The sequence below is a fragment of the Lonchura striata genome, chromosome W (genome assembly GCF_050655825.1).
Source record: "Lonchura striata isolate lonStrDom1 chromosome W, ASM5065582v1, whole genome shotgun sequence".
Classification (NCBI taxonomy): domain Eukaryota; kingdom Metazoa; phylum Chordata; class Aves; order Passeriformes; family Estrildidae; genus Lonchura; species Lonchura striata.
The window spans coordinates 6,957,692-6,971,021 of record NC_140743.1 but is presented as its reverse complement, the minus strand read 5'-3'; the positions used below and the strand labels follow the sequence as shown (position 1 = coordinate 6,971,021).

Here is a 13,330-nt window from a genome sequence, read left to right as displayed (position 1 = left end):
CCTGGTCTTCTCTGGTATTTGTCTTTTTGCAAGAAGCTTTAAAGAATTTTTTTTCCTATGTCTTTTGCGCCATGGCAGAGGTTTCTTAAAATTCAACACATGATTCTACAAATATGATACATTCATTTTTGATACATTCATTTTTGATACATTCATTTTGTTAGCTCAAGTGATCTCTCGAAGATCTCTTATTTCAGTGGGAAGAAGGGGATTGTGGGAAGAAGGGGATTGTGGGAAGAAGGGGATTGTGGGAAGAAGGCAAAAGCCCATGGCCGCCGCCATTACTCTGGAGCATGTGGTCTGCCGGTCTCAGAGATCATGCCACGTCCCCAGGCCTCTGGGAAGAGAACCTTTCACTTTTGGAGAAGTCCGGACTATATTTCTCAGAAGAACCAGGTGTTACAGGGGGATACAGGGTGGGTAAAGCGATATCAGGGCTAAGGTATTGGCGGGGGTGCATCGGGATGGCAAAAAGGTTTAGTCGGACTGTTAGTCTGTGTCTGTATGCTTTTTTCTGCTTTTAAAATCTCTTTTTGAGTTTGTAAAAATATCGGAATAAATAGAGAAGCTTTATGTTCACAGTTTTCAACTTTTAAAGTTAATATCTGTCCAATTTGGTCCCAAAATCAGATTGAATTCATGTCTTTCACAGTGAAATTTGGTATTTCCTTTGTTAGCCAGCATACGAAACGCAGTAGAAGCTTATTTGGGAATGTAACATTAGTTAAAATATTGTTAAGGTGTTTTAATGTGCTCTTTTGGTCCACCAATAATTCTGCACCCTTTTTTTTTATCGTATCGGTGCACTATCTACCACCAGACTCTAAAGCACAGCACGAATTTTTGAATTCCCCACTCTTAGAAAGCATGGGAATCGGCGAGGGGGGGGCGCGCACGCTGCGCTACCGCCGGGGCGGCTCCTGCTCTTTTTCTCGGCTCCCCTGGGGTACGGAGGTTTCCCGCCGCTGTCCCAGGGTTCGATACCCCCTCCCGTGGCTTCCCCACCCCGGGAACGCAGGCTCTTTCGGTCGGAGCGGCTTCTCCGCTGCGATACACAAGCCGGCCCGTTCCAAGCTGCGTGCACTGGGTCCCAGCTTACCCGTGCTCGCAGCTTCCCGTGGTCACTATAGTAACCATCTCCCATCTAGGCACGTACCCAGGAAACACGAAACTAAGGGGGTTCTCACCAATCCTGTCGAACCGTGCGGTCGTGCGTGGAATTGTCTGGGGTCCCAGCTCCAGCCAGCTCGCCTGGGGCGCTCAGGCGACTTCCCGACCTATCCCTGTCACTCAAAGCCACTCAAAAGCAGCTGAAGCAACAGAACAGGGGAGTTGACTTTTCCAAAGAGCTTTTGAGACCCCTAAAATAAGGGCTCCAGCTCCTGCGTGGGCTTTTAGCAAACCCACATTGGGGGCCAACTGATGCGCCTATCCCCCCCAGCCCCCTGAACACCCTTCCATCTCAGTGTTCTATTTGGGAATCAAAGCCTTCTGTTTCTATATGCTTCATAAATTCTATCAGTTTTCCTTCCTCAAACAGAATGTTTTGTATTCTACACAGAACTATGATCAAGGGATTGAATTAATCTGTCAAAAGCAAGAAGAATTTGTGAAGAGTTCCATAGAATCCAAATGGAATCTAACAGAAGCCCAGCAGAAACTTAGTAGTTTAGCACTGCATAATTCAGAATCCATGGATCAGGAATATGCCAAAGCACAGACTGAAGCTTCAGAACTGAGAAAAAGAGAAGAAGAATGGAAGAGAAAAGAAGCAGCCCTAATAGAGAGGGAAAGACAGAATCTATGGAATACAAATTCTTTTAGTAAGGAGGTATTTAATAAGGTATGTCATATACATTTGTATGAACACAATTATAAGCCTTTTATATTTCATTTATTTCTCATCTTGAGTGTTTTCTATATCTAGTGCAGTGCTTACTGTAATGTCTTGAATGTTTTTCCTTCTTTTTTTCCCTTTTAAAGGGGACATGTTACACTGATATCACAAATATGTGTGACACTTCTCCTTTAATTGGGAATCAGAAATTTTATTTGTCCTTTCTAGCAACTGCTGCCAAAAACAAGGATGAGCAATTGTTCTTCACATTAAATTTGCTTGTTATGCCAAATTCTCACATTTGAAACATGCACAGTTGACCTCTGAGAACATGAATTTCTTAATAAAGATTATTTTAGCACAAACTGCCTTTATAGTAAATTCCAGTTTTGTTTTCAGCACTTAATTTGAATATGAATCATTAATGCATCATTTTTCATAATTCCACTGAGTTAGCTTCATTGGGACTGGACTGTATAGGTGTTTTTCATAATTTATAGATCAGTAAGTTCCTACTAGTGTGTAGAACTTTGAGATAGATTGTTGCTTAGAAGAAGAGTATGATAAGTAGTTTTTCATCCTATTATTAATTAGACAATCTATGTTTTGGTAAATAACCTTCATAGGTACATTAAGTATTGGCTACATATGTATTTGCTGGGCTATGCTTAAAACTAGAACATTGCACTTTAGACACCAATGAATTAAAATAATCCTGTAGTTCAAAAACGTAAATGTGGAGATTCTATGATAGTTTTTTTCTCATCTTTAGAGTTTTATTAGTAAATATAAAAGAAAAGAAGATGAAGATGATGAAGATATATATAAATCATTTATGCAGAAGCATGAACAAAAGATTAGATACTTTGGTAAGTATGTTCCTTCCAACATTTTGCAGTTTAACCACCTGTAGAGTTTGTTGATGTCTATTTTTTATTATTATTATTCAAAACAGGTATTAACAAATGAAACATCTGTCAAGTAGAGTATCTAGACTCTTGTTTTTCAGGGCAGGCGATGTAGCATTATAACAAATAAACATTTCAAAGTAAAGGAAACTAAATCACAAAAGACTTTCAGTTCTTATGATCAATGAAAATTTCTTGCACCAATATAGAACTGAAAACATTTTTCAAGCCATGAAAATTAAATTCTAGCAACTTCTTCTGCTGTTCCATGGGGAATGATAAGGGCATTAGTGGAGATGCAATTCCTGCATGTAAAATACCTGGGATTGTCTGTACCTGCCTCCTATAAGTAGGTGGAGTTTTACTGTCTCATAATCCATGAGGGGGATGAATGATAAAAGGCAAATACCTGCAAAACAGCTGTTAAGACTATATAGAGATGCAACCACTTTTAATTTTAAAGATATATTTATATGAGTGATAGAAGGGTAAAACTTTGTATCTAGTATTGGCAAGCAGTGAACTATCACTAATATATATTTTAGGGCAATTAACGCATGCAAAGGACAATAGAGGGGGGAAAGGTGATCTCACTGCTTAAATTTTGAATTCTGCCTTTCAACCTGCAGCTCTTTCCATTAAGGTAGTTTCATGCTGATATGTATGTTGGTTATAATTTGTGCCAATGTAATATTGTTGTATTTGATCAAGGGAAATATGATTTGGCATGTATAATATTTTGTTATTGCAAAACACATGCGCCAGCACTGTGAGCTGCCCCCCCCACACACACACACATATTGGTTACACCAGAACCGGTTTTCTTGGATAAAGCCTCATTTACAATTTAATACATGTGGCTGGCCCGGAGATTGGCTGTTCCAAAGGGCGATACTGGAAGCCGAGGCACTGATCATCCTGGTAATTGGGATCGCTGGAGTCCTCAGGGCTGATACATCTGAATGCCACAGTTCCCCTAACTTCACCAGGGAAATCATCCACACCTGGACTTGGATTGTTCAACCTGGACTTGGAGAAAATAACTTTATGAATATGTGGGACTCTGAATAGAAAGAAAAGGCGGATGGCTGAAATCCTAGCCTCAGGCAGAAAATTTCCTATAAGAACTTCAGGGTCCAAGAGGGCGGTGTGTGTGTCCAGGGGAACCTCTGCCGAGAGGCGTCCTTCCTGTCACGCACCCAGCGCCAATCCCGGGTTCGGCACTGTCCTTTTTCCTTGTGGCTGGCTCAGAGAGAATTTGATCCTAATTAAAATTTTTATTTTTATTTTTATTTGGCTGGACTAATTTTCATCCATAACAATGCTACTTACTACAATTCAGCCTTCCAGTTAAATTTCAACCATTGAGTTCGATCTCCTGTTTTGACCTTAATGCTAGAACTTGGTTATAAAAATAGCTTTGTATTTCCTAAAACCTGGCAAACCATGTCAGAAGCATATTAGTTTTAGATTATGATTATATTTTAATTTCTATTTGTCTTACTTGCAAGAACCTTAAGAACATTTCTGTCTAATCACTGAGTGTACATCCATCAACTTAGGCATGCTATCAAATTCTTAACAAATATAGATAGATACTACTTTGTTACTGTCCTGGTTTAGGGCAAATTTGGGAGAAAACTTCCAAAAGGGGCCCCTCCAGAAAGCCAACCCACACAGCCCCTCCCCCCAACTGGTTCAGGAAAAATTTCCTCAGAGAGAAGTGGAAAAAAAACTGTTTATTTAAACAGGCAAAGCACTCCCCAGCACAAAAAATGAACAATACCAGATGACAAAACTCATTTGCCACTTTGAAGAGATGACAAATTTAGAAAATCTCTCTGGTGGGTGGTCATTCTGTTATCAGTCCCTCCAGCTCTGGGAAAGGCTGCTGCCCAGAGTAGGCCCTGGTAGGCCACAAAGTCTTGGTGTTTCCCCAGGTCCCAGTCTGGAGCAGGTTCAAACAGTTCCAAGAAAAGGGAAAGAAAACCTGACCAGGGAAAACTCTGCCTCAGCTAGCTAAACTAACTAAAAAGCAAAGGAGTGCCGTGTCCTGACCCGTCTGCCCAGACAACACAGTGGAGTTCTGTGTTCCAGCCGAATGTGGAGGAGTGAGTACAGGCTGATAACAAAACTCTGCTTCTTCTTCTCCCCACCTTTGCTCTCAGAGCCTGTCTTGAAGGCACAGAATATAATATCCAGCATAAACAGAACACACATTTGGGGATACAAGCATCACCCTAGGACAGTTACAGTGTGTGAAAACCATTTACAATTAACTTGTTTTTAAAACTTCCAGAGATAGTAAAATATACTTAGCTGCTACTGTTTAGGTCTTATTGTATCTTTACAGTTTGTGCATACCTGATTGGCAATGGTCTTTCAGCATTGTATGGTGTTTTAAAAACAACAAAAAATTTGAGCTCAGTTTGATTACTATGCAGTTCTTCTTAGGTATCAATAAAGCATGAAGGAGATTGTAGTAGTATGTAAATTTCAATAATGTCCTCACTGCATTAAATCATTGAAATATTGAATGCATTAATTCATGTTGTTGTGTTTTTTTAATTAGGCATGCTGGGCAGATGGGATGACAGTCAAAGATTTTTGTCTGATCACCCATATCTTGTATGTGAAGAAACAGCTAAATATCTCATCTTGTGGTGTTTTCATCTAGAAGCTGAACAGGTACTAGGAAGAACTTTAAACTGCTTAAAAGTATGCAGTTTCCCATTTACACTACAGAAAAGCTGTCCAGATTGATGAGCCAATTTAATTGCTCTTCTCCATGTCTTCCCATAATGAAGGAAGCCTCAAAAACACATTACTACATTAGATCTCATCATAGCTAATTAAGTCTCTTTGCTTCTCTCAGCATCCATTCTTTTCTCTTTAGGAATCAAATGCAAAGATTATGTTGAATTTTAGATAGAGTTATACTTCTAAAGATATTTTCTGTAATTATGTACTTTATCTTCAGAAAAGAGCTCTGATGGAGCAAATAGCACACCAAGCACTTGTGATGCAGTTTATTATAGAAATGGCCAGAAGTTGTAATGTGGATCCAAGAGGCTGTTTTCGTCTATTCTTCCAAAAAGCCAAGGTAAGTCAGAATTTGTATATCACTGAAAAAAACTCTTGTAGCCTTACAAGGGATGAGTGTTCTGAAGGAGGTTGGAGGTTAAATATGTTACTGACTGAATCAAGCTTATAGGGAAGTGGTGTTTTGTTGGCAGTTCATTCTAGGATGAATGTTTTGTGTAATTCTGGTCTTGAGAATGGAAGTTCCATGGATTCTTGTTAGGCCAGAGGGAAAGCAGAACATAGCATGGGAACTACAGGAGTGTGGAATAATGAAGCACCACCTAAATTACATTGGTAAATGTGAATGTGTGAGGGTCATGTTACTTATCTCTATCATGAATGTTTCTAAGGACTGAGTATCCTATTTTGCTTGTCATCATGCCTCTCTATGCAGTTCATGTCAGGGCCTAATTTGGAGACTGTTTCTCTTCAGTCAGTGATAGTTAGCTCTGAAATGCTGACAGAGGGAGAGATACGTGAAGACTGGAGCTGTGTTTGGTTCAGGTTCTATTTTAAGTTATACAAGACTGAAGAATCAAGTCAGGCTGATCTTAATGATCCCCTAAGGACCTAAGCTGACACCCACTTTGATTCATGCTTCGCTTTTGAAGTGAGTGCTGCCATGAGTATCTTTTCTCTGAAGGGTATTGGCTTCTGAGGTAGAATAAATAAAGGGTTAAAATTATGTTTTGTTCTTGCATGTTCTCAGATGAATGAATATCTCAGTTCCTATACTTATAAAATGCCAAAGTGTGTCTTTAAAACAAAGCAAACAAACAAAACCCATCATACCTGAATTATTAAGCTTTTCTTGGGTCTGGGGTCTTCAAAGAGGCAGGAGCAGTTGTTGGTTGTTATAAAGTTGTTTATTGCATGAATACATCAATCTCAAAGACAAAGAGTGTGGGAAATTCAAGACTCCTGGACAATGGACCAATATGATTAAGCAGAAGCTGTTTGTTGTTTACGTTATGCACTTATTTATACATTCTAACTCTCTGCACACACTAGTCACGCATTTCTTATTGGTGCCTTTGTCTTGTCCACACGTTCTGCATGCACATCTCAGACTATGTGATTGGTTACAGTCCAGGTGCTTTGCCGCTCCCCATTATTGAATTCTTGTGGTCTTGGAATTTTGTTTCTCAGCTTTATCTTTCTTATTTTAGCACAGTTTATGTATTAGTAACCATGATGAATTTCAGAGGGCCTTGAGAAAATTCTGATAAGAACAATTTACAAGTGGGATGGCTAGTGCGCACTGTAGTCTAAGTTGTTCAGATACATTGCAACACAAAGAGTTCTAAGTTTAAAAGTCCATGCTAAAGCTTTCTGGATTAGAGTCCTGAGCAGAGGCAGCAGCGGCAGCTACCCAGCACAGAGTCCCAAGCAGAGGCAGTAGTAACAGCTCCCTAGCCTAAAGTCCCAAGCTGAAGCAGCAGCCACCACAGCCCCACAGTCCTTTTCTTCTTTCTTCTTGTTGTAGTTCATCATCTTGTGGTTGTGGTTGTTGTCCTCTTCTCAATACAGGGGGATTTTTATACATAAAACAACCAATCAGCTAAAAACACGATTCTAAAACATTCTTTCTACACCATTCTGAACTTTATTCTAATGTGCCAAAGTAGTATGAAAGTAGTGTCAGTTCTTACCCAAATAACTACATATATAATATTATCTATTTAGGCAAATGTGCTGTTTTCTTACTAAAAATTTACATATGTCAGTTCTATCTATTTACGCATATAGTTCTATCTAGTCTAGAAATGCAAGCAAAGTTCTGCTATGTTTTTGTTATGTCTGGAACTAAGTTACCGAACTTTAAACTAGGCCTTAGGGCCTTTACTAGCTAACACAGTTTCTTAAGGCACTTAAAATATATTTCTACTTACTTAAAACTAACTTACATTTCTACTGACTTAAACCTACGCTTCTACTCCATATCTATGTGGCTTAATATATTTTAATTTCTCTAAAGGCTTTAATTCAACCCCTACATTCATTTCTCTCTCTGATGGACTCAGAGATGCTTGCATTCCAACACTGAATCTTCTTTTTAAGCTGACTGCTGCTAATATTGTTATTGACTTTTCCAAACCATTATCCTTCAATGAGTATAATATGCATTACTTCAGGACTTCTTTTTATCAGTATGTATGCTTACAACTAGAAGTAAATCTGGCTAAGATGAAAAATATTTCACTCCTCTCTTTACAGGCAGGAGAAGAAGGCTATTTGGAAGCTTTTAAAACTGAGCTTGAAGCATTCAAATCAAGAGTGAGAATCTGTTCACAGTCTCAAAGCTTTCAAGCCATGTCCGTAGAGAATTCCAGTGTCTATACTGGTATTGTAGAAGGACTGGAGTCTTTGTCACAGGTAGACTTTTTATTTCCAAAAATGAATATAAAAACTCTATTAGGAAAAAATTTTTGGCACACTCTTGAGATTATGTACTTTTTAATATCTAGGAATAGAATAGGTCTCTATACTTGGAGCACTGATAGTTCTAGTGTGCACTATTAACAATATGGGAGAGATTGTTTCTGAAAGCTCTCACAATTTATAGTGTCAAAAGGCATACATTAATTCAGTGCCCTTGAATAATTGTGCTAAATAGAAAACTGCATCATTAACCTCTTCAGGTACCAGAATTAAATATACTTTGAATAATAGGAGGTGAAATGAGCTTTCAACTGCAAATTACTAATTCCATTAATGGAAATATGCAGGTAATCAAATCTAAGGAAAATTTAGTTTTATGATACCTTGTTTTTATCTTTATCTTGGAACACTGGGGTGTTTGGTTTCAGTGTTAGTGATGATCACATCTGAAAAGAAAATTTTAAAAGCTTTTAAAAGCTGGATGTTAGGAAAGGAAACACAATCTAAAGTACTTTGAAATAAATTTGCTCAAGGTACTTGTTTGGTAAGATCTGGTAACTGAACCCTAAGAAAATTCACAATAGGGTCATAGTATGCTAGCTAAATTTAAAGAAGCTTTTGATATTCACATTGTGATAATGCTGTCTAGGGTTTTATTTAAGAAATTATATTTTATTACAAAATTATCTCATCTTAACAGAAAAAATAGCTTGACTTAATTCTCTTTAAGTGTATGTATTGACATTAAGCTTTCAATTCTTCATTTGTTGCAGAATGCAAAAGATCTACAAGGTTGCATAAACAGAAGTGTCTGCAATTTAAATTCAATGCTACAAAAAGATGAAGAAGCCAAAACGATGGACACAGTATAGCACTGTTAAGACTGAGGCAAAGTACTCATTTTTTATTACAAAGAAAAGAACATGGCTATTTTCTTGACACATTTTTATTGGTATTGCATTTTATTTTTGGTGTTTTGAGCATGGAGGGTATGTGGAGGGAGACTAATCCAGAAATGCTTGTAATAATGTTTGAAAATGTGCTGCTAGGTGAAACTGAGTGAAAATTTAACAGGGTAAAAATCCATTTAGATTTAAGTGAAATGTGCTGCTTTGAGCTTTCTAGCATAAGTAAAATATGCTGTTTAGTCTAGTAACTCTGCAGCACTAGTAAAACTGCCCCAGCTGAAGATAAAGAATGCAAATTAAATTTCTAAGCTGAAAAGATAAGAAATGAGAGAGACTCCTCGAACCTTAAAGCAGACAGAGTTTTTTCCATACTTTCTGATAAAAAACTAGCTACAAGTGTAACTAGCTGTAAGTGTAATGCAAAATCAGCAGAATGAATATTCATGAACCTGTTGTGAAATTCTATGCATATGTAAACTAGTGAAAAAGAATAAAAAAAGATCAAGAGTTCTAAGGGGAATGCATGTCCTTTGAAGGGAAACGATCCCCACATGCATCCAGCACTGTCCCTACAAATCTTTATAAGAATTGTAGAGTTTTAATTTTTCATCCGCATTTCATAGGTTTTTGGTTGTCTATGAAGAAGGTTCTTATTGCCAAACGTGAATGTGTTTTATGCTACTAAATTTGCCTTTTATAATTTTGGGAATTAAAATATGAAAAATAAATTGCACAATGTTTACACAATAAGTGATATATTTCCAGTAGAAACTGCTATTGTTATTAGATATGGCTATGTCTTATTCTATGAATACTGGAAATCAAAATTATACTTTGCTATATTCCTGGTATAGCTCTTAAATCTGCTTTTAACATAAATAGCAATAAATTGGTATGACATCAGTACTGCAGATCTGGATGGCATCAATGAAAACACTGGCTGTCTACTTCTTCTAAGATGATTTAAATGTTACATTTTGCTTTCATAAAAACATTGTTTGGTGTTCCCCTCCAACTAGGAATTGCTTACATGTGATCTTTGGGTTGTATGGTCACTGAGAAACTTGGTTTGTTTTATTTTTTAAGACTTGTTTAGTTTAAATTCACTACATTTTTAAACTATTTTTTAAAGCCAGATCTGTAATGGAGTGAAAAACATTTGATAAAGAGAACAAAAGGGGACCATCAGGCACAGTGGGTGGGATGAGACTCTACTTTCAACAAAAAGCTTGATTACAGTCAGGAGCCAAGCACTTGTAAGTCAGGTTTTGGCAGGTATTTCATACACTGCTAAACTAAAGTTCTTTTTATTAAGTGAATGTTTTATGAAATTACCAAGTACTGAGAAATAGGAAGATCTTTAAAAGCCTTCCATTTCAGAATCTTACTTCCAAATGGTATTCCCAGAACAAGTCTGGTGTCAGAGCCTATGCAATCCAAAATTTCTACCAAACTTTTCAAACTTGCTGCTTCTATAGTAACTCTGTCCATAAACATGCACTCTGTAGCTGAGATATTTCAAGGGAGAGTCTGTTCCTCGAATGTCAATATAAAGGTTTTCTTCATGTGTGTATTGGTTTGACATGGCCTGTTTTTTGGCAACAGGGGAGCCACAAAGATGGCTCCTGTGGGAAGCTGCTAGAAGCTTCCACCATGTCCAGCAGAGCCAATCCTTGATTGCTCTGAAGATGAACATTCTGCTGGCCAAAGCTGAGCCAATGAGAGAAGTTGGTGATGCCTCTGTGATGACATATTTAAGAAGAAAATCAAAACAAAGTCACAGGTTTTTTCTTCTAGTCAAAGAAGAAGAGGTGAGAACATGTGAGAGAAAAAAACATGGCAACACCAAGGTCAGTGGAGAAGGAGGGGCAGGAGGCACTACAGACGCTGGAGCAGAGATTCCTCTGCAGGCTGTGGTGAAGACCATGGTGAAGCAGCTGTGCTCCTGAAGCCCATAATGGTCCATCTGCAGCCCGTGGTGAGAGGTGCCCATGCAGGAGCGGTTGGATGCCTGGAGGAGGATGTGATCCAGTGGAAGATCCAGTGGAGAGAGAAGGCCCCTGCTTTCAGGCTAGAGCAGCCTGTCCTTGGATGACTGCACCCTGTGGAAGAGTGACCCATGCCACAGCAGTTTTGGGAGGCCTGTCTGCCCATCGAGGGAGTTCACATTGCAGCAGGGCTGGTTTGGCTGTTGCTTGTGAGAATGTAACCACGTTGGAGAAGTTCACAGAGAATTGTCTCCCATGGGAGGGACCTCATGGTCTCACAAGGGAAGGATTTGTCTCCTGGAGCAGTGGAAGAAAATCTGATGAACTGAACAAAACCCCTACACCCTGTCTCCCTGCACTGTTGCTGGGAAGGAAGGAGGGGCTGGGGGGTGGGAGAAGGTGTTCTAAGGGCTTATTTTACTTCTCATTATCTTCCTCTGATTCTGTCAATAATAAAATTCACTTTGCAACTTAAGCTGTGCCCATTTTGCCCTTGAAATATTTCTCCTGGTTTTTAGGTCACTCATAAAGTGTTCATTCGATTTTTTTCCCTCCGTTGCCCAGCTGTGACAGGATAAGCGAATTACTCTCGTGGGTGCCTGGAGTGTCAAACCACAACAACGTGTCTTTACAGGAATCTTTTATTTGTATGTTCATTTAGCCAGATCTTCTGTTGTTTACTTGACCCTCTGCTGCATTGCTCTGAGCACTGTCTTGGTTTGAAAAGACAGGTGGGATGATGTGATTTTATCAGTGAGACTCAATGGCTCATTAACAGAAGATATCCCTGGAGGGAGGATTGGTTGTGGAAGAGTTAAAGAAAAACTGCCCAATTAACAGAAGAGAACTGCCACACCTCTAACAGATGGGAAATAAAATACACACCCCCAAGCCACATTTTACAACCCAGGACATTATCCACCCCTTATTCTATTACCATCTGCATCATATCCAAATCAATTAACTCTACATAATGAAACCTTACATTAAATAATTACCCCCGCAGCCCCCCAGAGTTACTAGACTAGCCCAGATCTGAGAAGGCTGTGGGGGAATATTTCAGGGGCAAGGCAAGAGATTACAAAAGAGGCTCAAACCCCTGATGTAGTCCAAAACGTTTATTCTAGAATGTTTCCAGGGGAGAAAGAGCAAACAAGGAAGAACAGGTACTTTATCTAGATTCCTGCTCAGGAAAAGGTTTTCCCACTACCTACAATTGGTGGGGAAGTCAGACTGCTTTAGGTTTGCCAACTCTGTGTGGTTGACTTCTGAGGCAGAAGGTATGAGACCTTTGATAGCTTTGAAAATCAAACAACGTAGGATCCCGAACGCTATAGTTACAAGGAAAAGAATAACAAGAAATAACAAAATTGTTTTAACTATAGAAATCCACCACCTTGTGAATCCCCAGCCCTTGAACAGTTCTTTGTGTCATTAGCAAGATGACAACTTGGATGGGGATCATCACACGGTTGAGTGGAAGGTAGGTTTTCTCTAAAAAGGAAACCCAAACATTTTTAAAACATGTTAAAAGTTTCTGTTTCTGCCAGAAGGAATTCACGCTTAGGAAAATTCCTCCACCTGGCGACATCTTCTCTTTGAAGCATCAGCTACTTGCTTCTCATCCCCTTCTGTCTGACCTGGATTCTTGGGGACAAAAGGTTTCACCTGCTTCTGGGGAATCCACCGATGGGCTGAGGGAGTAGTCACACACACATAGCCATGACCCCAGGTCAGGAGTTCATAGGGACCCTTGGTTTCCCAAGTTTCTGGATACCAAATCAAGACTGGTGGACGGTGAGACAATTTGAACTGATTGCCACTGTCAAAACGACATACCACTGGTGGACTCATGTTTTCAAATTAACAGTTCAGAAAATTGATGATAAACATGGCTTTGCAGAGCTTCTGCTGCAGACACATCCACACAGTTGAACTGCTCTGTCTAGCCAAGACCTGCTTGAGCATCTGGTGTGCACACTTGACCACAGCTTGACCTGCAGAGATGTGAGGGATGCCAGCTTTATGTTCCACTCCCCACTGCCGGACAAATTCCAGGAACTCCTTGGATGCATACGCTGGACCGTTATCAGTTTTGATTGTTTTTGGGATCCCCAACACTAAAAAAGCTTGCACTAGGTCTTCTTGGCATGCTCAGACTTTTCTCTTGCATGGGCAGAGGCATACACTGTGTCTGAATATGTGTCAATGCTTACATGAACA

At 39.2% G+C, this 13,330-nt stretch overlaps 1 protein-coding gene across 2 annotated transcripts; it reads left to right on the top strand.

The window, feature by feature from the left end:
- Positions 1 to 254: 254 nt before the first annotated feature.
- Positions 255 to 10,030, top strand: LOC146763014 (hsp90 co-chaperone Cdc37-like 1). 2 transcript variants are annotated; one of them, XM_085571080.1, is made up of 7 exons: positions 255 to 396; positions 1,562 to 1,843; positions 2,610 to 2,706; positions 5,318 to 5,433; positions 5,726 to 5,848; positions 8,047 to 8,205; positions 8,985 to 10,030. In XM_085571080.1, exons 1-7 carry the CDS (start codon positions 319 to 321, stop codon positions 9,081 to 9,083), a joined length of 954 nt encoding a protein of 317 aa, XP_085427206.1. In that variant the 5' UTR covers positions 255 to 318; the 3' UTR covers positions 9,084 to 10,030. The 2 variants fall into 2 exon arrangements, with proteins under 2 accessions (XP_085427206.1, XP_085427205.1); XM_085571079.1 differs by having other exon boundaries at positions 255 to 416.
- Positions 10,031 to 13,330: the final 3,300 nt, after the last annotated feature.